Raw genomic sequence first — 26,790 nt, 5'->3', positions numbered from 1 at the left:
CCATCTTAAATACAGTACAGGACCAGCTTTGAGTGGGTGGTGTGGTAACACATTCTGTTTCCCCCCCTGCTGAGCTGAACTGTTGAGCCCAACTTATTCATTTGCCTTTCTGTGGGCAAAGAAATGAGGAACACTCATTTCTGAAAGAGCAGAAGGTGTACATGCATCTTATCCACTGCCTGGGCACACATGCTGTTTTAGCTGTTGTTAAACACTAAGGTGTCACTGGTCACATAATATTTCTGTTTGTATTCCTGGCTGGTAATGAGAGGTCCATTCACTTTCTCTTCCCATTCACCACAAACCTCCTCTGACAAACCTGTCTCCGCTTTGATTGTGATAAACAATTGCAACCTGCTTAGCCACCCAGGTCAGGCTACATAAATATCATACATATTTCATTCAGCATCACGCTTATCAGAAAGAGGAATTGAAATCACGCCCCCATTTCATTAGACACTCTGAAAGTCTTCGGTCTCTGGTCAGATGGGCTGTATGTTTTATTCATGTCCTCTGTACATCTGCTTGTCCGGATGTCAAAAAATCATCAGGCTCCCCCAGGACTCCTGCCTGACTGGTTGTAAATGAAGTCGAGCTCAAAACAACCTGTCAGAGCCCTTCACCACCGGAGGTATCCTTCAACACGGTGAGCTACTCAGGACTTGTGCTGAAAAAGAGTGATGAAAGTCAACTTTGGACACATATAATAACAGATGTAGAGAATGTGAACTGTGAGTCATTTGTTGCGATACTGTGAAAAGCTTTCTAATAGAAGTTGCATCTTCTTCCCACAGCTTTTGGTTGATTTTGACACTGCTGTTCACTTTGGCTCCTGGTCGACAAGTCTCCCTGAGTCACTGGAGGCCCGTGCCAACTGGAGGGAAAGAGCCTGACCACTAACAAGTGCTCACTGACTCATAGCCGCTACAGTATGTCCCACTGTGTTTGTGTGAGTGTGCATGTGTGTCTACTATTCTTTATATACTATTCTATTTCTCACTTTACACCCATCCCACAGAAAATGTGTGCTCTTTTATAATATGTTTTAAATCAACAGCAGTGCCCTCCCAAACCATTGTCAGCTGTACCAAAGATGTATGAATTAAACAAAACAAAAGGAAAAGAGGAAATATATATTATAACAACTAAAACAAATATTGGTTACAATACCAATACAGCATTCTTATTCAGAATATTAGTTAGAATATTTTTGAATATTTCACATCCTAGTTATTTGCATCCATTTAAAAAAAATGTGTTACAGATTTTTTTAGAATTTATTCTCATTAACTGCTCTAACTCATCATGCTAACCAAGGCCCATGATGGTACCATGCTCACAATGACAAGGGCATGCTCACCCTCTTAGTTTAACATGTAAGCATGCTAACATTGTCTCATTAGTACTAAACATTAAGTATCAGACAAATTATAAATATGACAAGATGTTAGTTCCAAGATAAAATGTTATTGTGTAATAAAGGAATAAGAATTGACCTCAAAGGTGACATAATGCAGTGCTAGAGGAAAAGTTAGTGGATCACTAAATAAAGTATGATCCATTGTCTGGAAACCATTGATATTTGTACAAAATGTCTAGTAAACTCAGATGTTGAGATATTTTACTTTGGACCGAAAGGGCAGCTTGATTGACAAACATCCATGGTGATAAGTATTTTTCTACTAGCCACAAATTAACGTTTTTGAAATAGGAACAAATTAGTTTGTAATTGCGATTTTACAGGGTTTCTTTTACATGGATTTTGCCAGCAAATTAATGTAAGTCCAACGTTTATTCTCCTTTTAACTCCATGCTGTTTTCGTCTCCATCAACTCATGGATCACTATCTCTATAAGGAAAAATCAAAAGTATTAGAAGCTACCAAAAAAGATGGATCAAGTAATCATTCATATCCCGAGAAACCAGAGATACATAGGGGCACAAAATTAAATATTTAGCTTGATTGTGCTCAAGCAAATACATAGTGCATATACACATCGAATGAGTTAAAAAATAATATAATCCAAATTTGTTGAGTAATACAACTTGTACAACCCTTTTAACTTAACATTTCTGTATGGCACTTTCTGAGATCATGATTCAACCATTGAATTTCTGACTCACATAGAATCTCATTCGGGCTGCACTCAAAGCCTCGCTCCTCCTAAACAAACAAGGTTGTCCGTGTTTTTCCCTCCTGTTCATCCATCTCTCAACATGGCAGTGAGGAGCCATCGACACAGTGACAGCCTCTGAATTCATGAGCACATCATCATCTGCCCTATTCCACAATAATTAGCCCCTCATAACTCAAACTGAATGTGTCTTAAGTGCTGATGTTTTGTTGACAGGAAATTTTGTTTTAGATATTAAAAATCTATATGAACAGTTTGGCCACTTTTTTAATAGTTAAAACGTCTGTTGTAAATTTAACTAACCTATGACTCATTTAGGCTCGTATTACAACTAACAATTTAATGTTTAACTAACTTATGAATTCCCTTCTTTGGGAATAATTAAGTGATCTCGCCCTATTTTCCTTATAAACACCTCAGCATACATCATTTCATCAGAATATATTTGGTGAATTCATCCTTTATTGCCAGCTCCTAGTGACTCCCTCCTTTCTTTCAGTGGCTCTATAGATTTTTCTCCAAGTGATAAATTGGACACAGGGAGCCATTGAGGTGTGACCAGGTGCCAAAGGAGTATAGCTTTTTTGTCTTTAATGGGTCTAATTATGCTGAAGACCTTTAAGGATGAGTTTTAATAACATGGTGTGGGATGAAACGTTACAGCAATCAATATAAAAGTGGTGTTTAAACCCTGTAATGATAAAAGTAACTGCTGACTCAACAAACAAATGCATAAAATAAAGCAGTCACGTTTCAAAGCTTTAAAGTTGCATTAGTGTTTTATACGTTTCTCTTCCTCTCTTTTGATTGAAGAAATGCATGGATTCTATCCCATCCATCACCTCCACCCCTCCCCTTACTCTCCAAACACAGAAGCGGGTAACGGTTTATTTCCAGCCTATTCTCTCCTGTGGCACAGGGCAGAAACTTGAGCAGATGACTTTGTGCTTTCTAGTTAAACGTAGATTGTGCAATTTCCTATAAGTCTTTTTTTGTTGTTTTTTCTTGCAGGGGGAGAGTGGAGATGAATGAGTTGGAAAGATTCAGCAACGCGTAAAAGTTGTGGATGGTTACTTTTGCTCGGAAACATTTAAAGGACTATTTGATCTCAAACAGTTGCGTTATAAAACGAAAGCAGGTAAAATTCTTCTCTCCAAAATATCGCCCACAATCAGGCTGGAAGACCATCCGCTCCGGAGAACACAGCGAATCCGCAGAGCGCAGATGATCGCAACTGGTGTTTGTGGTGTCGCGCTGGTGCTGGTGTTGGTGGTTCTGATCCCGGTGGTGGTGAACACCGCCGGGACACCTGCCCGCTACGAGATGCTCGGTTCCTGTCAAATGGTGTGCGACTCCCACGGGACCGCAGCCACGGCCACAGCCAAGGCAACCAACACAATCAAAGAGAACCGACTCGCTCAGTCGCTTCCGACTTTCATCCAAGGTCCTCAAGGAGAGCCGGGTCGCGTCGGGAGGATGGGTCCGAGGGGTCCTGTTGGCGAGCCCGGCCCCCCTGGACCTGCTGGTCCGCCCGGAAATAGAGGGGTACCGGGTCCACCTGGAGCACCTGGAGTAAACGGGCCTAACGGAGCCATCAGTGCTGCTACTTATAACACAATCCCAAAGATTGCGTTTTATGCAGGACTGAAGAAGCAGCACGAGGGATATGAAGTGTTGAAATTTGACGACGTAGTCACCAATCTGGGCAACCACTATGACCCCTCTTCAGGGAAATTCACCTGCTCAATACCCGGAATTTACTTTTTTGTTTACCATGTGCTGATGCGAGGAGGAGATGGGACCAGCATGTGGGCTGACCTCTGCAAAAACAACCAGGTAAAACACTTTATGATGTAATAAAAATACCAATATGTCAATTTGTTTTAGCTTTATTATTTGTTTTAGAAACTATTACGTTTCTGTTTGTATTGCAAAGCGAAAAAACATTATTTGATGAACAAATCTGTACTTTTTGTATTTTACGAAAACGTTTTACGCACGGTTGAAAGAGAACCCAATTTTCCAGACATTTAAACATGCTTTCAGTAAAGTTGTTCCAAATTTGAAATGTCGTCACTGATGGAGCTGTCCGTGGTTCTGAATTTAAAATAAAGACACGTTTTATAAGCAGACATGTTTCCCTTTCAGGTGAGAGCCAGTGCCATCGCCCAGGACGCCGACCAGAACTACGACTACGCCAGCAACAGTGTTGTCCTGCACCTCGAGCCCGGGGACGAGATTTACATCAAGCTGGATGGCGGGAAGGCGCACGGGGGCAACAACAACAAGTACAGCACTTTCTCCGGATTCATGTTGTACGCTGACTGAAACACTGGACAGATCCTCTAAAGGGGGTTTCAGATCTGCTCTGCATATAGCTTGCTTCACCGCTCATGCTCAAATCTCTGTCAGCTGGATTATTAGAGGCAGAGCTCACCATTTCCATTCTGCAAAAAAGTCCAGAAGGATGTGGAGGACGTCATGCGAAAAAAAGAAAAGAACTGTACTTTGCAACAGCAAAGATCTCACTGTTTAATTACAGAATAACTCAATTTAAATTATACAGGGTTAAATTGTACCTTTGTGAGATTGTGTGTGTAGCTACATTTGCTGATGTGTAACACCTACTGTACATGCTGCTGTGGTATTATATGAGTGAATGTAGACATAATTATAGATACTCAAATAATCACCCCTCTGTTTCCACTGTTATTAGTCCATGTGTGCTTTATTTTTCAAAAATAATTGATGGTTGTTGCATTTTGAGTGGAAATGTTAAAAGCTGTAGAAATGCATGATTATAGACAATGACATTTGAACTCTGTGCAGCATAGAAACCTTTCTGTAAAGGGCCACCAAATTGAAGCACTGTGACAAAATAACCATTGTAACTCGTCTCGATATGACAGCTGGTTGGGGCAACAGGATGGTCTGGTGCTTAGTCACCATCACAAAAATTGAACAGTCATGTTGACAGAAATGTTTCCTTGATGTTCATCAATCTGCCCGCTGATTGTGAAGCGCCTTCATATAAGACTGTCAACTAATGCGTAGAAAATCATGTCAAAAATAAACCTTGTCTCATTTTGTAATCATCTCTGAAGATTAATCAAAGTTTGATCGTTTTTCACGGCATACAGTCCCTTGTGGCGATCATGCCATTGATCATGTGGCGAAGTCACCCTGTGAGGCCACCTGTTCCCAGATGAGAGGAGAACATGTCCTTCATCCAGTCAGCCTCCCATTGACACCCAGACACCCACTGAGGGGCAACAGGACAACTCATCTAGCACAGCCGCATCGAGAGCAGAGCGGCATACTGATTACTGCCACGCTCATTATTTATTCCCCAAAAACATCTTTGCATTATGCTACAACATTTACATTGAAAAAAAATCCATTAGCACCATTTCTGAGAGCACCACTGTAGATAACACAAATGTTTTTTTTAGATTGCATTCGCGTTCTGCAGGCAAGAAAAACTCATTTTTGTGACATAAATGGGATTAAAACAAGACTGCTAATGAGGCACTGTGATCCTGCAAAGCTCCTTCATGTTATTTCAACAAAGTGAATAATGTGTGATCACAAATATAAAATCAAGTTTTAATTAATGAGGGCCTGGATGAAACAACAGCCTGTAAATGTTTTCCAGTGTTGACATTAAAGACAAATTAATCCACAAACAAAACAAGCTAATTGGTTTCAGCGTCCAAAAGCCCATTTAAAGAAGAATTTGGACTGAGATTATTGCAAAGATTTCAACGTGTTCATTAATCTTTCAGTCGTGAATATAAAAAACATTGCTAAATCAAATGGCTTTTCTTGGTTTTCTCTATTTCTTTGCTTATTTGAAGGTGAGCCAGTGTTTGGGGTTGTCGATGAGGATCTTATCCACCTGGTGCTGTGAGATCCCCCTCATCAGCATCTTCGGCACAATGTTCTTTAGGATGTGAGAGTAGCCGTGTCCGCCGTACTTTGTGAGACGGTTCTTGGTGTGGATGTCGTGTGCCACCACGATTTTGTCGTCGTAGCCCTCCTTCACGAGGAATGCCAAGCTGAGGATGAACAAAGAAACAAAACAAGGGGCCTTAAACACAAAACAAATGAGCATTGTTGTTAAAAAAACAAACTTCTTGAGAATCTTCCTTCATGTGTTGTCTAACTGTTTATTGTATGTGCAGACTTCTTCTTCTTCTTCTTCTTGGCCCCCTTGGGAGCATAGAGCGTCCACCATGGATCACCACCTCACTATCCTCTGCGCGATGGTCTTTGCTTCTTGCCAGGAGGTCCCCAGGCATGTATGTGCGGACTAACATGGGGCTTATCATTCATCACTACTGTGTTGATGCACTTCAGAACGGCAGGACACGCTCTCCTCTCCACATGGAGTAACACACAATGTTGCTCTAAAAGATATAAACTAATGCAGCTTGCAATACTCAACAATAATACATATATAGAGGGAACTTGTCTAAAATTTCAACAATTAACTCATATTTAATGAATCAATGTGGCCACACTTTTGACACTTCTCGTCACAAAACAATCACAATATAAGTCTGAAAGTTTAACCCTGATCTGTGTTACTCACGCCTTCACTCTCTGGCTGTCACTCGGCATGTCCACCTCCAGGTTGTAGGGGTAGTTCAGCATCTCTGTTCCAAACAGATCGTACTCCAGGTAACTCCCCAGCTTTGCAAACTCAAGCAGTTCACCATCATCAAATATAGTCCTGCAAGAAGAGCAGAGAAAAAGTGTTGTGTTTGCACTTCAAATTAAAAATGTGTAGCCTGTAGCTGCTTCTATACTGCTTTTCGACCTGTGTGCCATCAGGTTATGGGCTGGCTCATCTTATGACACCAAACAGGAAGACAACTGTTATCCTGGGAATTGATGAAATTAATCTATCGTCATTTTTTACCCCTTTTTAGTAATAGGAAACATAAGTGTCAGGGAAAGTATGTAGGGTAGGTAATAGTGAGTCTTTTTGGAAAAAAATGACATAATTGTCCAGAAAAAAGGCTGAATACAATGTCAAAAATCCATAACTGTTTTCTAAGGACCTCTCACCTGTCCAGGTGTGACATGACAGTTTTACTGATGTCACCACCGGCCTCCTGAAGAATCCGCACGATTTCAGCCGGAGCCGCGGGGTTCCTGCCGGGATGGATGATGACGGGGCAGCCCAGCTGTGTCTGAGCGTGAGCTGTGGCCCTCAGCACCTTCCTCTCACTCTCCGTGATGGGCCAGCCGGTGCCGATCTCTCCGATCACTCCACAGCGGATGTCAGTACCATCGGCGCCGTGAAGCACCTCGCTGACAATGATGTCTGTGAGCTGACGGGCAGGAAATGAAAAACATTTACTGACATATTAAGTGAATTAAAATGCCAATTTTCGGGCTTTTTGGTTCTGTCCCTTTGTAATGCACCTTAAAAGAGGATATGTTTAAATGAGGATATGATTGCATGCCGATTCTTAGCCTAAAGAGCTAGACAGTGCAACCAGAAACCCGTTCAAATCAATACAAAGATAGAATGGGGGGAATTATAAATTGTCAGCACTTTAAATTGATGCTGGATGTCCTTTCTGTCTTAAGACTGAAGCATTCAGTACCAGTGGCAAATTTGGGACACACATATTTAAAAAAACACTGATAAAAGGAATACTGCACTTCAAAAATGACCCCGAAAATGACCGTTCTTATGCCAATTACTCGCTCCCCTTGAATTCTTAAAGACGTTTATTTTTTCTTGCTCTGTGAAGAAAGAATCGCAAAAACTGAGATTCATTTTAAATTGATGCAAATTGGGGCAGTGTTTAAACAACAGCAAACATATATCAAAACATCCCTTTAGAAACCCATTAGCAGTGAGTGCAGTAAAATTAGAAGAGCTATTTATCCAGTCGTCTGCGCTAACTCCTAAACACATTTAGGCTTAGGAATTTAGGCTGAAACTAGCATTTGTATAAGGAAAATACTAAGGTTTAAGTGAACATGCATGTGTATTTAACACTGGGTGAGTAACTGATACACAAATGATGCCTTTGGGGATGAAGTATTTCTTCAAGTTTCCACAATATAGATGTTTTTTGACAGAGTCGGGCAGATTTGAAGCTACCATAACCAGACTGGGCCTCACCTTCTCTACACTCATCCTCTTGGTGGCCTCAGTGTGTGTGCAGTCCACATAGTACCCTGCTCCTGCTATGACGTGGACCCCTGTGTCCTTGGCGAGCTGCTTTAGGGTGGGCAGGTCCCGGTCTATGCCCGTGGTTGTGTTCTCCACTATCGTGCCCCCGCCGGCTTTCCTGTAAGCCAGCAGCTCGTCCCTCACGGCGGGGATCTCCTGCTGCAGCAGCAGGTTCTCGTGGCAGCTGTAGGGGTTCTGTCTCAGCCAGTGCATGTGTTGCATCTGGAACGGGTTCTCCGCCACCGCCTCTTCGCCTTGAGGAGGAGGGAAGTAGCAGCACTCAAAGGTCATGGTCAGGTGCTCGTGGGTCATTGTGCGGCCCAGCTGGTCTGGATCCACCAGACCCAGGACGGTCTGGACCTTTCCACTTAACTCTGACATGACTGTTGTTCAGCGATTCCAACAACCTGGAGGGACACATATTTTAATATACATGTATCGTTTTAATAAATTCAAGTTATTCATACAATAAACACCATCCCTGTTTAGAACAAATGGCAATTTATAAAATACAGTGATTCATACTAATAATACTAACAATAACCAAATAAAAAAGTACAAAATGAATGAAGGTGAAACTGTATAGCCAGTAATTAGACAATAGGACACACCAATACAACATAGTAAAATATGGTCACACACATAGGACAGAGTATGGCGCTAGGCCTACACTTCCAAAGCCTCTTCCTTTTTCATGAGCCAAACTTTGTCAAACAATGACAGCATTCATTTATCTCCATCAGGCAGGAGATGTGTTTGTAAAACAAAGCTAGTCTGACAACTGATTGACCGGGTTCAACTCACAGTGAATGCAGAAAAAAGGGACCTATGGACTGCAAAGTGCGGTGAAGTTAGTTTTAGGTTGGGCAGCCCACAAACATTCCCTCCTGCTTCAGTTTCACGGACTGTCAGGCAGTCAGAAGATGGGAAGCTCACATCTGAGCCCTAGCTATTAACACTAGGGTTTTATTTAGGGAACATTATGGACTTTAAGTGACTCTGTAAAGATACCACATACTATTACTGGAAAATAAAGGTGTGCAGAAAGGCAGATTCAAGCCACATTTATTCTAACTGTCTTTAGCATGAATTTGATTAAAATGAGAAAGTTAGCATTGATGCATCTAAACTACATAGGTTTTGCTTCATTAAAACGGTCATTTGTTGAGGGCTCTGATCGTAGGAAAGAAGGAGTGACCTTCCGTTGAATATCCAACATAAAACGAACTTCACCAAGGTAAAGCAAAAGTTGTTATCTTTACTTAAAACTAACCATGAAGTCCGTCTAGGAGTTGCATTTATTTATTCCCTTCAAAGCTACATGCTCGATTTGCAAACCATCAGTAGCATAATCACTTCAATGGTCGCTCCTTTACGAGTGACGTTTGATGTAAGTGAAACTGGCTAAAATCAACCAAAAACAACGTGCAGTAAAATCATAGCTGCAGCACGAGGTGGGCGGAAACGTAATGTTCATTTATTTACATCTTAAAATATATGTAATGTGTTTACAGACAGTATGCTGACCTTGTTTCTGCTTATATAGGTCCACTTCAACAACAGACAGCTACGACGTTTACGGATTAACAGAGCAATATACTGCGAGAATAATGTGAATCATCGCGAGAGATCACGTGACTACAGGTTCAGTATAACCCTGCTATGTTCTGGTTGAGCAACCATGTCAATATAGTATATACAATTATAATTTAAGTTAACAGTTGTGTTTTTATATTGGTCCGGGACCTTTTTTAAGCATGTTTTTTTTTATTCATTAACAATTGTGTTGGCAGATAAACAATACAAAGAATACAAATATGTAGTTTAATCTTTGCCTCTTTTTGCTATATTAAAAATGTTGATTTTAGTTATGATAACCAATATAAACAAAACGTGAATAAATAGTGTGTAATAAATAATTGAAAAGGAGACACTAGGAGAATAGGGTAAAACATTTTAAATTACAATTGTTACATTTTGTTGAAATATTTTAGTCATAGGTTTGTTTGGACGGTTGACTTGTTATATGTGGCAAAAAATCCAACCTTTAGGCCCAAATCAAGTACTACTACACAACATCAATTACTGGCAAATAGTTGTCTCATAAATGTTATCAGCTGTCATTGGAAATGGGATTAAATGAACATGTGAGGATGATGCAGAGTTTGAGAAACAGACTGTGGCTCTGTCTGTGCTCCTCTCTCAGCAGATGGACTCCACAGCAGCATTTGTTCTGCTGTTGCAGGGAACTGCCAGTCACCACTGACCATCCCTGCAAACGGCTGAGCAAATGACCATCCGCACACTGTGGAGCTGAAGCCATCCATTAGCTGGCAAGATCACACTTTGTAAATCGACCAGCAGCCGTGATTGTTCGTGGTGATACATCTTTTAAAAATCAAAAAATAATTAAAGAAATCATTGTTTTAATCAAATAGTTATTCATAGTCATTCTATTCTGGCTTGTTTAAAATGTTCCACTTTTTCTTTGAATGTGCCTTTATTGTGTGCTTCATTTGCACTTTCCATGCTTTTGGCGTTTTATGTAAAGCACTTTGGCGAAATGTGCTATATAAATAAAGTTGCCATGCCTTGTCTTCTTTGTTTTTTCCTGCTGACAAGCGAAGGATGGAAACCAGGGCGATATGCAGTAACTTTTTTATTTATGTCCTAATTTAAAAAGAAAAAGAGATTTACCATGGTCAAAAACACGACAGGAGCCGATGGGGCTGAAAGGTTCATTCTGTCTCGAGCTGAGATGTACAGATTACTGTCTATACCTGTGAAACTGTTTTAGCAACATATCTCCTCTTCAGTGTCCTTCACTGTGCTTTTGAATTTGCGGCTCCTACTCTGTGAACACATTTAGTAAAAATCAACAATAAACCCAGCAGCAGTTGTGTATTTAATTTGATTTTCTAGTTAATTTGAAACACCTATTGTCATTTTATTTTATATTTTGCATGTGTGTAGAGGACTTTGTGCAGTTTAGGTGCCTATGAATAAAGTATCTTATGCTTGATTCATGTTTAGAGTGCTGTTGGTCACTTTTAGAGTCACTTTATGTCAACACCTTCGATACTGAAGCTAAACCTTGACATAACTCTCCACAAAACAGGGCCTCAAGGTTCAGTTAAATAACAAACACAGCAAGGTCCTCTGAAATAAGAAGGTTAAACTGAAAAATAAATGTGAAGACAGCACATTTGGGGAAAGTGATGGCCACAAACGGAAGAAAAACAAGGCCACAGGAATGCAAGTCCAAACATACTTTATGGTAAAGTCATTTTTGGAGAGCTCTTGCTCATAAGCCTAGAGCGCCATCACCCTGCAGGGTTCCTCATTAGTGACAATGGGAGATCGTCACTGCCATTTCTCTGTACGGCTGACATGTTTCAGACAGACACAACTACAGGGAGCTTCTCAGGGAGAGATGACTAAAAACCCCATCTCCCATGTGGGCAGGCCTCCTGACACATAGCTCAGACATTAACACAGTTTCAAGTTCAAAGCATAGCCCGCATGCTACTTAAGCTTATTGTAATTACCACGTTTTTTCAGGCAGTTGAAAGAGCCATCAGTTTTTGGTCATGGTTTGAAAGCATGACCTAAACCATCACAACTGAACTCACTTTAAATACTGCATTCCCTTTGCCCTGACCTGCATTCATATATTTTAACAGTTTTCTGGAATACACATGTTCATCAAGTACACACTTTATTTAAAGCAGACAGTGTGTGCTACCTAAGGAGAAAGAGCCTGATATCTCTGCACTGACAGAGGCTTTGAAGGACTACCATGTCTGTCTGAGTGTTGTGGTCTGGTGCCCTCTGCAGACAGAGATGAGGCACTTATTTTGAAATTTGATATGGCATTAAAATATCAGATTTAGTTAATGGTTGGAAGTATTCAGAAGTACGTTTACAATTGAAAATGTTTATTTTTTACAATGTTTCTTCTAGAAATGTACAAATATAAAGTGGCCTGAGAAGAAAATAATCAGCTAAAGTCAAAGTACCTCACGTGCGCTTATGTACAGTATTTGAGTAAATGTATGTAGGTATATTCTACCGCTGTAGCCCATTATTTAAAAGCAGAAGCATGAACACAGTACTGCTGTTGCCTGAGGGGAACTGGGGTGATTTACTCAATTTGAATGACATAAATAACAATACAAGGCCGCAGTTGTTGACTGTGGTGTTCTGCTTGTTGTTTCTGGTCTTTATCTATTGTCACGCTGGTTAGGCTGTCTAGAGCCTAAATCATTGTGAATCAATAGGCATGTCTTATTCAAGATATAACAGGGAGCTAATGAATTAAAAGAACAAAGAAACTGTGATGAATTGCATACCTTGTCCTTGATACTTCTGGCGCTCAAACAGAGCCTCATGTATTCAAAGGACAGGAAAACAGAAAATAAAATGTGATTATTACCCTTAAATTTGAATTTTCTACAGTTAGATTTTAAGAGCTTTTAGAAGTTACTGTACTGTAGCTTTTGTTCAGAGTACCTGGTGTCAAAAGATATTCATTCAAACATCACTGATTTACATGGTTGTATGTGTATGCATGGAGCTGACAGGATATCATGTATTGTTCGTATTGCTATTCAAATGCATTTGCTTGTTCATTGAAGCAGTGCTGCTGAGTGTGTAACTCTGAATAAGGTTATTTCCTGTTGTTTGTTGCTGCAGTATATGCTGCAAAACCAATAGACCATCAGTGACAAATAAAGAAACTAAGGCCCTTAGCCGAAAGATTTCCTGACTTAACAACACACTTAAGTTTTCACATATGTCACGGTTGTGGTAACCGGACCCAAATGCAGTGAAACAAGGGGAGGCAGGTATTGGGGTTTAACGAAAAGCGAGCTTTATTTAACAAAAAGCTGTAACAACTAAACTCGAAAAATGGTGCAAGCAGGCACGATCATCAAAAGGAAAAGTAGCCAACAAAAACCAAATCAAACCAGAAAGACAGGACTGGGAAACAAACAGAACTGGACCACGATACACAGAGACAAACATTGGAATGATGACGACACGACAAGGAACACAAAGGGAAGACGAGACTAAATACACAGGGACTAGACAAGACACAGCAGGAGAGGGGAGGAGAAACACAGGCACAACAGGTGAACACAATCAGAGAATCAGACAGGAGGAAAAACACAGACAGGAAGCAAATATAGAAATGACAGACAGGCAGGAAAAGACTTCAAAAATAAAACAGGAAACAAAACTCTATAATCATGACAACATAGATTTTCTTTTAAAGAGGACTTACTTTTGTTTTACTGTTATTGTTTCATAGATCTAAAACAGTTCCAGACAAATAAAATGAATTATTTAGTCGACAATTTAGTCTGGAAATTGATCACCAGCAGTATTTGGTTGGTCTTAAAAACTAAACGATACTTTTAATAACAAATTCAAGCACAGTCAAACAAATGAATGAAAAGAAAGTCATTTATTGGTATATGTTTCAGAATGTACATACTTAAATTGGTTATTTTCTTAGTTGGCAGAGACTTCTGCTGAATCCAGGCTGTCGAATCCAACCTTGCTGGCGTGAAAGATGCCATGCAGTTCATGTGAAGTGTCACGCAAATCCCTTTTCCACGGGTCCACATGACAGGCCAATGGTCTGCCAGTTGTTCCTTTTCATGCAGTCTTCTATATAAACCTGAAACAGGAACTTTCACACAGACTTCACAACTTCAACATGGCTGAGAGGACTTTGGTTGTAGCCTGCGCTCTCTTTTTGGGAATGTGTGTCGTCATAAATAGCAGACCAACTGAAATGACACATGCCTTCTGCAAGATTGTCTGGTAAGACTTCATCTTTTTCTGATCAATTGTGAGTAAGATGTGTTCCCTTATGGTTCATGCCATTAGCATGGTCATGCATGGGATCTACAGTATGATATAATGTAAAATATGACCATAAAAGCCCCAAAAGTCTGTATGAAAATAAATATACAGATAGACGGTTAAAAAGATAAACTTTTTTGACACTCCTTTGTTCCCAGGTTGCTTGCAGTACCATGTGATCAAGTTAACATGGCCATCGTGACTCAGATTAAAGCCATGGGCTCTTACAAGGTGAGAAACTTGAAGATAAATTTAGTTTCACAGGTTTATTTTGGTGTCGCTATAAGTGAACTATGTCTATAGTTATTAGAGAAATGCACTAACTTATTTTTGTGTTTTTCTAATCCAGCTCAGCTCAGTGGCTGCAGACCTAATTCAGGCCAACCACACCTCTGCACTCGGCCAGATCGAGAGCGTTAACTTCACCATGATCCCCACAGCGATGAGCATGGGCTGCCATGTCGAGGTGAGACAGATACTTCTTAACCAAATACTGAATATATGAATTACCATTTGTAAAAAGTGATATCAATTTTAAAGGAAAAAGAAATCACATGGTAATCTATAGATATATTTTTATTACTAACAAAATGTCATCATTATGTTTATTATTTGCTTGCTGATCAGGGTTCATCCATATCCGCGTTCTGGTTCAGCCTGTTTGATAACGGCACCAACTACTGTAACCTGCACAATGTCATTCAAGGTGGGTGGTTTTCACACTCAATTGATATTATGATTGATGTTATTTTGAAATTAATAAAACTCAATTTTAGTCTAAATGTGACCAATACTTTTGCATAATTGGGTCAGAATACTCTATCTGTGGTTTTTATTTTTCTGTTACAGGCAGTGGACTCACCAAAGCTCCAGGCTTCATGGAGTTCACTAACGAATGGCTCTGCCTTGGAGTTGGACTTTCGCCCTGCAAATGATTGCGGAATCTGAAATGTGCATTTTGTGTTACGTCTGAAATGTTCATCCAGTTATACAGATAAAGAGAATGGATTTGCTAAATAAAAGCTACATTTGGAAAGACAAAATGTTGTATTTTTTTCTATAGCACAGGAACTTTCCATTGTGTTCTGAATAAATTCCATTATGTACTTCTGTTTTGAAAGGATAGTTTGTTTGTGTCGCACATTGTAAAAATATAAGAACACAGAGCAGACCATGAGTCCACATACAAGTATTTAATATAAACGTTCTTTGTTAACTAAATGGCAACTTTAAGACTTTAAATTACCAATAAAAACCCGATCTTAATGAGGACACACTTTTTGTGTTAACTGGTTCCTCTTTATTAACTTTTTCTTAAAATAACTTATTTCCCAAAATAGCTACAGTATATTTGTCATGAAATAAATATGTTTATGTTGTGATATACTGGCATATTAAGCCTCCTAGACAGTATATAACCCAGCACGACGTTCTTCATTTCAGTCACGCCCTGAAAAAGCCCAAGTTTGGGTTGAAATCTACATTTACTTTTAAACGTTGAACTTTGATACCCTACACTATTAAAGGCATTTTCACCTTTGGTCAGTGTGCCTGAAGTTAGGCTTTCTATTTCCTGAATAAGTTAATATTGTGCACCTTTGACTTACTCGTCAAGGAAATGAGTCACACAGGATGCCATCATTTAAATTAAAGCAAGTTGATATTTAAACTACAAGCCTTGCAGACAGGAAACGTTACTCTTTGACTGAATGTCAAACTTTGATCCTAAAGTTTGTGATGGAAAAATGGGATCAGAACTCTTATTGGGCACACCATTTCCTGGTGCTTTTCATTTGACTCGATTTAAGTTAGATGCAAGCAACTAACACCTTTTATTTGCCAGGTGATAAATGTTCAAGTTTAGGTTATGGTACAAAAATCAAAGTTGATATTGATTTCATAGAAGGATAAAAATATCAAGATTAAAGTTACATAAATGTATAAACCTACTCTTTATCTTCATCTGCTTACATGATTGTAATGGTTGAGTCTGTTCCATTTCCTTCCTCATATTTAGAGTCAAACAGGGTAAGACAAATGACCGCTATGCGAATGACTGTGAAGTGTAACAACTGCATAACGCTCTGCTGTTGTCACGCTGTCCACAAGACCTTCAAACACTTAAACAATTATTTGAGCCTCATTTTTCTTTGTTGTCCTGAATGACTTCCTGCTGACTCCAGCCCTCATTTAGCCCGCTTCCATGGAGTTGATCACTGGCCTTTAAAGACTGAATATAGAATGACAATACATTTAATCATTTGTTTATTTTCTTAGGACAATCCCAATTGTCCGCTGTAATAGTCTTGATCATATTATGTCATGTCCCTAACCCTAACTTTAACTTTCAGAAACACAGCAGTGATTAGAGAATGTGTTAATGTGAATTTCATGTCAGTTTGAAAAATGTGTTACTAACACAATTTGGAAATAAATATCTCAATAATTATATACAGTGGGGCAAAAAAGTATTTAGTCAGCCACCAATTGTGCAAGTTCTCCCATTTAAAAAGATGAGAGAGGCCTGTAATTTTTATCATAGGTATACCTCAACTATGAGAGACAGAATGAGAAAAAAAAATCCAGGAAATCACATTGTAGGATTTTTAAAGAATTAATTTCAAATGATTGTGGAAAATAAGTATTTGGTCAATAACAAAAGTTCATCTCAATACTTTGTTTTATACCCTTTGTTGGCAATGACAGAGGTCAAAGGTTTTCTGTAAGTCTTCACAAGGTTTTCACACTGTTGCTGGTATTTTGGCCCATTCCTCCATGCAGATCTCCTCTAAAGCAGTGATGTTTTGGGGCTGTCGCTGGGCAACACGGACTTTCAACTCCCTCCAAAGATTTTCTATGGGGTTGAGATCTGGAGACTGGCTAGGCCGCTCCAGGACCTTGAAATGCTTCTTACGAAGCCACTCCTTCGTTGCCCTGGCGGTGTGTTTGGGATCATTGTCATGCTGAAAGACCCAGCCATGCTTTATCTTCAGTGCCCTTGCTGATGGAAGGAGGTTTTCACACAAAATCTCACGATACATGGCCCCATTCATTCTTTCCTTTACACGGATCAGTCGTCCTGGTCCCTTTGCAGAAAAACAGCCCCAAAGCCTGATGTTTCCACCCCCATGCTTCACAGTAGGTATGGTGTTCTTTGGATGCAACTCTGCATTCTTTCTCCTCCAAACACGACGAGTTGAGTTTTTACCAAAAAGTTCTATTTTGGTTTCTTCTGACCATATGACATTCTCCCAATCCTCTTCTGGATCATCCAAATGCCCTCTGGCACACTTCAGACGGGCCTGGACATGTACTGGCTTAAGCAGGGGGACACGTCTGGAACTGCAGGATTTAAGTCCCTGGCGGCGTAGTGTGTTACTGATGGTAGCTTCTGTTACTTTGGTCCCAGCTCTCTGCAGGTCATTCACTAGGTCCCCCTGTGTGGTTCTGGGATTTTTGCTCACCGTTCTTGTGATCATTTTGACCCCACGGGGTGAGATCTTGCGTGGAGCCCCAGATGGAGGGAGATTAGCAGTGGTCTTGTATGTCTTCCATTTTCTAATAATTGCTCCCACAGTTGATTTCTTCACACCAAGCTGCTTACCTATTGCAGATTCAGTTTTCCCAGCCTGATGCAGGTCTACAATTTTGTCTCTGGTCTCCTTTGACAGCTCTTTGGTCTTGGCCATAGTGGAGTTGGGAGTATGACTGTTTGAGGTTGTGTACAGGTGTCTTTTATACTGATAACGAGTTCAAAAAGGTGCCATTAATACAGGTAACGAGTGGAGGACAGAGGAGCCTCTTAAAGAAGAAGTTACAGGCCTGTGACAGCCAGAAATCTTGCTTGTTTGTAGGTGACCAAATACTTATTTTACCGAGGAATTTACCAATTAATTCATTAAAAATCCTACAATGTGATTTCCTGGATTTTTTTTTCTCATTCTGTCTCTCATAGTTGAGGTATACCTATGATGAAAATGACAGGCCTCTCTCATCTTTTTAAATGGGAGAACTTGCACAATTGGTGGCTGACTAAATACTTTTTTGCCCCACTGTACTTCAGAAGAGGGAAACCTGTAATACATGTCAAACCACAAATGTTTTACTTTGACGAGTGAATTTAAATATTTATTATTTCGCTACATTTCTTCTTTTTCAGATGCGCTCTATTTTCAGTATGACAATGTGAAATAACGCAATAGGGTCTGGCAATAAACATTAATGCTATTAAATGTTTAGAGATAGACAAACCATGTTTTTAACCACTGGTTTATTTATTAGGAATATACATTTTCAGTTTTCCTCGTGTTATAATTTTTAATTTGATCAGTGTTAGGAACTTTACCTGTGACTCTGCTGGTAGTGTGTTTGTGTGAAGGTGGGAGGGGACTAACGTGCTAGTTAACAACATTGGACATGCTAATTAGCCATTAGTCGTGTGTCTGTTTTGGGGCTTTACCTAGTGTTTTATTTAACATATCAATAGATTTTTTATTTCCAGCTGACCAGCCTTCATGCACGTTGGTGATTTTCTGGTCTGAATGTGATTTAAGCGGAGTATTTTGTGTCATTCAATGTCACGGGTCACATGTTTTCTTTAGTCTGCATTACAGTATATTTCTTTTAAGTAAGCCAGGTGTCTTCTTCTTCTGACAAGCCTCCTGATCCTGTGATCTCCCTCTACGATAAAGAAGAGGCCATAATGATTTCACAGAATATAAAAGCTGGTTAAAAATGTCTGTGAATTCATCATCTGATGATGCAGGTGACAGAAAGATATTTATCTATTGAAAAAGCAGAACACAGAAAACGTCAGATCTACAGACATGCACAAATGCATTTATTAATATCTCACTTACTATCTTTATTTGTTTCATTAAAATGTTATATTGTATGTTACATAACAATACATATGACACAGATGTGGAGGGCATTATTATGAGCCCCTGGATAGAAATACTTCTATATACAATATATTTTTTAAAGCACACAACCAAGCCACAAATATACGACGGCAGCTTGTTTAAGTGACGCAGGTTGCAAATCCATAGCCAAGGCAAGCCCATTCACTGGTCATCTCCGTGAAGCCTGGTGCTAAGTTCAGACCACTTGCTGAAATCAAAAGATGTGTTTGCGTAAATATAAATATGGAAATAAAGCATCCCACATGTAGGTACAACAATTTGTTTTAATTTGCACAATCAGTGCATCCACAAACAGTAAAGAAAGTGTATTCATTAACAGAATAAAAAGTCACATCGAAGATTAAAATGGAGTCATTATAAATTACTTTTCAGAGTAGCAGCATCCATGACATGATAATGAATACCTATTTAGAAATGTCATTCACCTGTCAGCAGGTTGTTGAGGTTGCAGTAGTTGAGGCCAACGTCAAGAAGGCTGGCTAATGCAAGAGAAGAAGACTGAGCCTGTGGTAAAGAAGCACATTTTAGTTTATGCGTGTTTTTCTCCTGATTTATTGAAGAAATGTGAAGGACAGGATCGGAGTGTGAGACTTACAGACACGCGGCAGCTGCCAGTGAGGACGGTGGTGTGAAGGATAAACTCTATGCTCTCACTGTGCAGGTTTTCTGAGGAGTTGTGGAGGACCTCGATTGACATGTTGCTGGTTGAAACAAGCTGGAACGGAGAGAAAAAGCTTAGGTGTTAATTTATGAGACATTAAGAATTCTTTAGAATAATTTAGCACCCTTATACACATTGAAAAACGAATGCATCGCACATTTTCCAATTGGAATTCACATGCTGCTTTCACAGCCTCCGTTTCTTGTTTTTCTAAAGATTTAGGAACTTGCAGGGATTTGCTCGCATTACCCCACATTATGCCATATACTAAACTCCATGTTATGACTGGATATATAAAAGAAACACATATTCTTTTTAAGGAGCACTATCACAGCAAATCAAGACTTTTATATTTAAATTGAGATTTATATTAATATATAATTCAAAAGACCAACCCACGGTGTTCCAGAAGCATGATTGTTAGAAACAGCTAACATAGCATACTTAAAAAAGGAAGATAAAGATTCCTGACTACATTTAAAGACAAAATTGCTTTAGGTTATCACTATTTATTTTGTTCTAAGTTATATTGATTTATTTTTCTTATCTAAGATTAGGGTTTGAGTAAGGATACAGCTTAAATGTCTTGTTAGGATAAGATAAGAGCCACAACTTAACTACCTGTGTGGTCAAACACAAGAGAAGAGAAAAACAAACTTACCATGTAATGACATTTTTCGCAGACATTCACAGGACTGAAGGTTAGGATCTGTTGCACCAGTATGGAGCCGACGTCGTCACAAGGCATCCCAAAGAGCCTGGAGGAACAGAGCAATTATAACAGTAGGGACACATTATTCTTGAAGTGGCAACAACAATTTCCCTCCAGCTGATGCTTTACAGTATCTGTTGTTTGGCATTGCTATGTGACCAAAATACTTCCTTTCTAAGCTTGAATACAAATACACCAAAAGCAAACGATGACGGTCGATCATCAGTGGGTCTTACCAGAGTGTTTTGCAGAATGCATGGTAAGGTACAGGCTCAGGGAGGACAACTGGAGAGCCAAACAGTCCTGGGATCAGAGCAGATACCAGCACAAGCAGAGCCCTCATGGTTGCAATGAGGCGGGTTTCTTCAAATTGACAATTTAAACTATGCTGGTTGCTCGCTGTGAAGAGTGTGAGAGCTTGTGACTGAGCAAGTGGCATTTCCAAATATGTCCAACATAAAAGGCTTGTCACGAGGACGAGTAGGCGGAATAAATGCCTCACATCATATTAAGAAAATGAGTTATTGGTCTTGTAGAGATGAGACTCCCTCATGCCTAAATTTATAAGAGAATTCCCTATTTCTATGTTGGTTTCTGAAGTCTACAGTGTTATATATTAAATGTAATTTGTTTTCATTTAGGCAATTCTCATGCCATGGATCTTACATGCTGCACATTAGCATTTATACTATGACATACGCTGTGTGACTGAAAGATGATCAAAGGAAAAAAGACAAATGACTATCTTTATATATAGATGTTTTATATAACATTGTCTGAACTTTGAGTGCAATTGTCACAACTCTATTCGAAAGATAGTAACTCACCTAGCTCCGGACCTAACTCATCACTCTATTTTTGCATAAGATGCTCGAAAGAGGTACACATGTTTAGAATTAGCAAAGGCGTTTCGATGAGAAGAAACCCAACAGTTTTGATATACAAGTAATGTGTAAGAGGGGGGAACGTCATCTGCATTGACCCAGTTTAATGGACGTCGTCCCGTACTTTCTAGTCTCTTGTTGCCATGTCACCATTGAGTAAAACATTACCATTTCCTTTGGGTTTGGGTTAGGGTTAGTAGAGAGTAGGCAATCGTCCTCCCTTGCCTCAGGTTTTATTCAATAGCTCTCATGATGTGCTTTTTCCTTCAAGAGCGTGAGGCCCAAGAACTGTTGATGAATCACAGATAGATCATTGCCTTTTTGGAATCTGCCAACATATTCATTTTGTTCATTCTGTGACCTGGGTAAGACATCCAAAACACGGAGATGATTGGTTTGTTGATTTGATTTGATCTCATGTGAAATTATGGTGAACATTGAAAATTTAACTGCTTGGCATATTCTAACCAGGGTATGATTTATCTGTAGGATTAACCAAAAGTTCTTGGACCTATTGCACTAGAGGCAAACGTTATTCCGGAAGATGGAAGTCAGGAGATAGAGAAAGAGAGATTCATCCCTCAAGGAAATGCAGAGTATGTGCAGGGGTTTACATTTATAAAGAAGATTCCTTCAAATAAAATATCCATAACAATGTCTGACAGTAACCCTGATTTAGTGTGATGCTTTAGACTGGGACCTATAGCAAAAACTGTATCTCTGTACTATGTACAGCTTAATATAATACATTTTAACAGGATATTGTTAATCGCTCCAATTCAAAGCAGGCCCTGACATAACATAGCATTAAACCCTGCGGGACTACACTGTACTACAGGACTTATTGTGAGGATCAGTAGAGGGCACTAGTGCAGCGATAGTCTTTCTTCCTGCAGCGGTCAGACTCTACAGCAACACGGCCCCTGGTAGAGCAACAGACACACACACACACACACACACACACACACCGACACACACACACACACACACACACACACACACACACACACACACACACACCGACACACACACACACACACACACACACACACACACACACACCAATACAGAAACTGTTGTGAGATAACACTATGTGCAATATAGCCGCAGAAAAAATTGAGGGACCACTTCAGCATTATCATTTTCTCTTGTTTAATTATTTATAAGTATGTCTTTGTACATAAGAGGATTAGGACCATATGAGAAAAAAGTTTGGGGGGATGTGAAAAACCTTTTTTTTTTTTTCGTTTTGAGAAAAAAGTCAGAATTCAGGCTTTTTCCTCAGAACCCCCCCCCCCCCAAAAAAAATGTAACTTCCCCACATTTTTTTTTTTCCATGTGCCCCTAATCCTCTTCCGTATCTTTGAGTTAAACACATTTGTATTTTTTTTTATTGTATTCTATAAACTACTGACAAGTTTTCTATGTGTTGGAATTCAACAGACACTGGACTGGCTGCCATACATGCAGAGTTAAAGATTTAAGAAAAATTTGGTGTTCTCTTTATTCAAAAGGTTAGTCTATATCTTATCTTATCTATGCCTTTTGTATGCAATTGCTTTTAGGTAAAAATGCACATTTCCCCGCTGTGGGACAAATAACAGATTTTTGATATTTGATCTAAAAATGAAAAGGAGCAGGGAGCACAATCAGTTGCAATGTCTTTTATTGGTCTTTTTTAATGTTGCATACATGAATTGACCTCAGGGGAAGCAAAATACATTTCCAATTAGAATATAACAAATTACGACTTGATTTGGGGAAGTACGCTTAGCTACAGGTGGCAAGTTTGTAGCTCAGACAAGCCCATTCATTGGTTAGTTCCATGAAGCCTGGTTCTGACATGAGGCTGCTTGCTACAAGACACAGACACAAATAGATATGAATTAGATCATTACATTCATTCAACTCAATGACATTCATAAAACAGCACAAGCAGGACAGTTGATCATCCAAAATGGTGTCAAGTTTTTAAAGAATCAAGGAAAAACCATGCATGAAGGAGACCGATCATGTTGAGGAGTGATCCTGAACTCACCTGACACCAGGTTGTAGAGGTTGCAGTAGTTCTGTCCACCATCGAAAAGACTGGTGAATCCATTAGATGTGGACAGTGCCTGGTGAGCAAGATAATAAATAGGAGGACATTTATTCGAAGGTCATGCACAGTTACAAATGACCTTGGTTTTGGTTTTCAATATAGATTCACCCTTCAAGTATTATAGATTGTTGTCAGATTATGGGCACATATCTATTCAAAGATAGGCTGCCTGAAACACCTCCATTGGGCTCCTTTGTTTACTTCTGTAACATAATGACATCACTACGTAACACTTGCACTTCTATTGGCTAGTGTTCCAACACATTGTACGTGGTAGGCTAAGGCGGGGGACATCTCTAAGCGGTTGACTAATCACAACAGAGTCGGCCAATCGGAGCAGACAGGTCTCAGACAGAGGAGGCTGAAAATACAAATATGAACCTGAAATTCAGTATAATATGTCCTGTTTAATAACTAATGAATAACACGGAAGCTGGGTTGCAAATTTGTGAGCCAAAAGGAAAAAAGAATTACAAAAAGGCCACTAAAGCTGCATTTAAATCAAAATAAAATAACAGAAAATATCGTGATGGTTATTATATCAAGGTTATTATGCAACGTTCTCTTTGAGACAGCAAGAAAGTACTTTTTTAATTTTTTTACAGATAATGAACACCAAGCAAATAGTTTAATTAAAATAATCAAAAAGTCACAATTTCATAGTGAACCAATTAGGTGCATTGGTTTTAAAGTTATAATATATTGAGCGTCATTGATACTTACAGTTGCGCGGCAGCCTCCGGTCAGGATGGTGGGGCTCAATGAGATGGTAAGGGTCTCTCCCTCGGGGCTCTCTGGGGAAGTGTGGTTGGCTTTGACAACTACAGAGTCTGCTGACACAAGCTGAAACAGAGAACAACTTATCGTTACAAAAACATTATTAAATACATGGAAATATTAGATGTGATGTCTGTCTGTTTCTTAAACGTCTAAAGAAGTCAGTCACATTAACAGCAGAGCGGTTCTTACCGTATACTCGGTCATGACTTGAATCTGTGTGACTAATGTGGTGAGGATTTCAGTACAAGGGTCTCCAAAGAGCCTGGAACAAAAACAAACAAGGGCTTGGACACATTCAAGCTTGGAGCCAGAAAGAGCAGCAGCAAAATGTTGCAACTTTACTTTCTCCAGTTTTAGTTTCTTAACTTTCCCGACACCAAAAATATTGTCTTATCTCACAATGAAATACACAACACATGTTAAATCTCAGAACCAGATCAGCGTCCCAACTCACCACATTGTTCTGCAGAAGGCATGATAACGAGCAGGAGTAGGCTCCGGCACAGGGACAGCGGCCAGAGAGCCAAAGAGTCCTGCAAAGAGAGCAGAGGCCAGCAGCAGAGTCTTCATGTTGATACGGAGCAGGTTTCTTCCTTCTGGAGAGCAGTGGTGGTGTTGCTGAGAGAGCTGGATGCTGACTGGTCCCCTTGAGAGCTAATTTATACTAAAAATCAGGCCTGTCATGTAAAGGAGCCTTGAAATTGATTTTGTTAATGGCCTATACTTTGTGTCCTGTGCTCATTGTCTTAACAGCAGTACAATGCAAACCCTCAAACGAACCCCCCTTACCTTTAGCCATGTAGCCATGTAAACCCTTTTTAATTGTGTTTGCTCGACAACATGATATTTTTTGGCATTGTCATTTGCAAGATTGAATAAAAAAGAAAAGAAATCAACACCTCTAATTTCTGACTATACTGACTAGTTATTGGTAAGTAGCTCCAAGCAAAAGTGTTTGTATTAAGGTTTAACGATATTAAGACCAAACAGAAAATTGTGTCAATTGATGAAATCACCCTTTAATGTTAAAAAGTAACCTTATTAATGAAAGAAAGCTGACATCTTAACTTTCTTGACAAATGCTGGTAAAATGTTATTTCAGGGGCATGTTAAATGTATACAAATGTGCTTATTGGACATGTTACATGTTCTTATGTTTGTATAAATATTTGCATTTTATTTTATATTTTTATTGAACATTATTTATTTTACTTCTCTGTTTATATTAATAGTTCTTTATTTATTTATCTTTCATTTGATTTTATTCTAATATAGAGCCACTATCACAAAAACCCCAAATTCCCCAGGCTTTAAATTCTGGTTTTCAGTGGAATTGTGATTCTGCTCAAGGGTGTGCAGGACTTTAAATTGTATTTTGGGATTAAAGTCAATCCGGAGTGTTCTGTAAGACAATCACCACAAGACACATAAGTCATACCCAAACCCAAATCAACAACAAGGATCTTAACTCATGACGGGTCTGACATTTTGCATACAACTTATAAAATGTAATTTCTGTGGCAAATTCAATACAATTGTGACAAGCTTCCAAATGTTCTAATTCAAACCCTGTGGTTTGTTTGAAGGTTTGCATTGTATTGCTGTTAAGACAATGAGCACATGACACAAAGTATAGGCCATTGACAAAATCAATTTCAAGGCTCCTTTACATGACAGGCCTGATTTTTAGTATAAATTGGCTGTCAAGGGGACCAGTCAGCATCCAGCTCTCTCAACAACACCACCACTGCTCTCCAGAAGGAAGAAACCTGCTCCGTATCAACATGAAGACTCTGCTGCTGGCCTCTGCTCTCTTAGCAGGACTCTTTGGCTCTCTGGCCGCTGTCCCTGTGCCGGAGCCTACTCCTGCTACTCCTGCTCCTTATCATGCCTTCTGCGAAACAATGTGGTGAGTTGGGATGCTGATCTGGTTCTTATATTTCACATGTGTTGTTTATTTCATTGTGAGATAAGATAAAAACCTTTGAAGAAAAGTTATTTCACTCTGACTTGTTGCTGCTCTGTGTGTCTCAAGCTTGAATGTGTGTTTTTGTTCCAGGCTCTTTGGAGACCCTTGTACTGAAATCCAAACCATGTTACTCACACAGATTCAAGCCATGACCGAGTATACGGTAAGAACCGCTCTGCTGTTAATGTGACTGATGTTTTAGACGGTTCAGAAAAAAAAGAAAAGACGGCAAAAGTAATTGCTTCATGTATTTAATCATTTTCTGTTTCAGCTTGTGTTAGCCGTCCCTCTATTTGTCAAAGCCAACCACTCTTACCCGGAGATCCCCGACGGAGAGACCATCATCCTCAATTTGAGCCCAACCATACTGCCCGGAGGCTGTCGCGTCAATGTAAGTATCAATGATGCTCAATATATTATTGCTTTTAAATAAAATGGTCCTAAAGGTTTCACTGTAGAGTTGTGACGTTAATACAATTATTTGGTTGGTGAGTATTCTCTGCCACCAAAACAGACATTTTACTTTCTTGTTGTCTGGGAGAGAGCGTTGCAT

At 39.5% G+C, this 26,790-nt stretch overlaps 2 protein-coding genes and 1 long non-coding RNA gene across 4 annotated transcripts; 2 read left to right on the top strand and 1 right to left on the bottom strand.

Annotated features, from left to right (window-relative positions):
- Window positions 1-902: 902 nt before the first annotated feature.
- Window positions 903-5,887, top strand: c1ql3b (complement component 1, q subcomponent-like 3b). The gene is made up of 4 exons (XM_063886699.1): window positions 903-929; window positions 2,949-3,014; window positions 3,147-3,971; window positions 4,284-5,887. The coding sequence occupies exons 3-4, from the start codon at window positions 3,360-3,362 to the stop codon at window positions 4,461-4,463; spliced, it is 792 nt and encodes a 263-aa protein (XP_063742769.1). The 5' UTR covers window positions 903-929; window positions 2,949-3,014; window positions 3,147-3,359; the 3' UTR covers window positions 4,464-5,887.
- Window positions 5,728-9,981, bottom strand: pter (phosphotriesterase related). Its single transcript, XM_063886698.1, has 5 exons — window positions 9,859-9,981; window positions 8,281-8,738; window positions 7,209-7,474; window positions 6,730-6,870; window positions 5,728-6,193 (listed from the first exon to the last, which is right to left on the bottom strand). The coding sequence occupies exons 2-5, from the start codon at window positions 8,710-8,712 to the stop codon at window positions 5,983-5,985; spliced, it is 1,050 nt and encodes a 349-aa protein (XP_063742768.1). The 5' UTR covers window positions 8,713-8,738; window positions 9,859-9,981; the 3' UTR covers window positions 5,728-5,982.
- On the top strand, window positions 9,235-10,928 carry LOC134866494 (uncharacterized). 2 transcript variants are annotated; one of them, XR_010166047.1, is made up of 3 exons: window positions 9,235-9,785; window positions 9,878-9,975; window positions 10,541-10,928. It is a non-coding gene; the product is annotated as an uncharacterized LOC134866494 (long non-coding RNA). The 2 variants fall into 2 exon arrangements; XR_010166046.1 differs by having other exon boundaries at window positions 10,538-10,928.
- The last annotated feature ends 15,862 nt before the right edge of the window (window positions 10,929-26,790 follow it).

Source organism: Eleginops maclovinus, chromosome 6 (genome assembly GCF_036324505.1).
Source record: "Eleginops maclovinus isolate JMC-PN-2008 ecotype Puerto Natales chromosome 6, JC_Emac_rtc_rv5, whole genome shotgun sequence".
Taxonomy (NCBI): Eukaryota; Metazoa; Chordata; class Actinopteri; order Perciformes; family Eleginopidae; genus Eleginops; species Eleginops maclovinus.
This window is presented reverse-complemented; position numbering and strand designations above follow the sequence as displayed.

Bases quoted from the DNA above. Each gene is read 5' to 3' on its own strand.
- pter (XM_063886698.1), bottom strand. From the start codon at position 8,712: ATGTCAGAGTTAAGTGGAAAGGTCCAGACCGTCCTGGGTCTGGTGGAT. The intron at 7,475-8,280 runs GTGAGGCCCAGT...CCTGCCCGTCAG, and splicing joins AGAGGATGAGTGTAGAGAAG to CTCACAGACATCATTGTCAG. The intron at 6,194-6,729 runs GTGAGTAACACA...GTTCATCCTCAG, and splicing joins GACAGCCAGAGAGTGAAGGC to CTTGGCATTCCTCGTGAAGG.
- c1ql3b (XM_063886699.1), top strand. From the start codon at position 3,360: ATGATCGCAACTGGTGTTTGTGGTGTCGCGCTGGTGCTGGTGTTGGTG. The intron at 3,972-4,283 runs GTAAAACACTTT...TTTCCCTTTCAG, and splicing joins ACCTCTGCAAAAACAACCAG to GTGAGAGCCAGTGCCATCGC.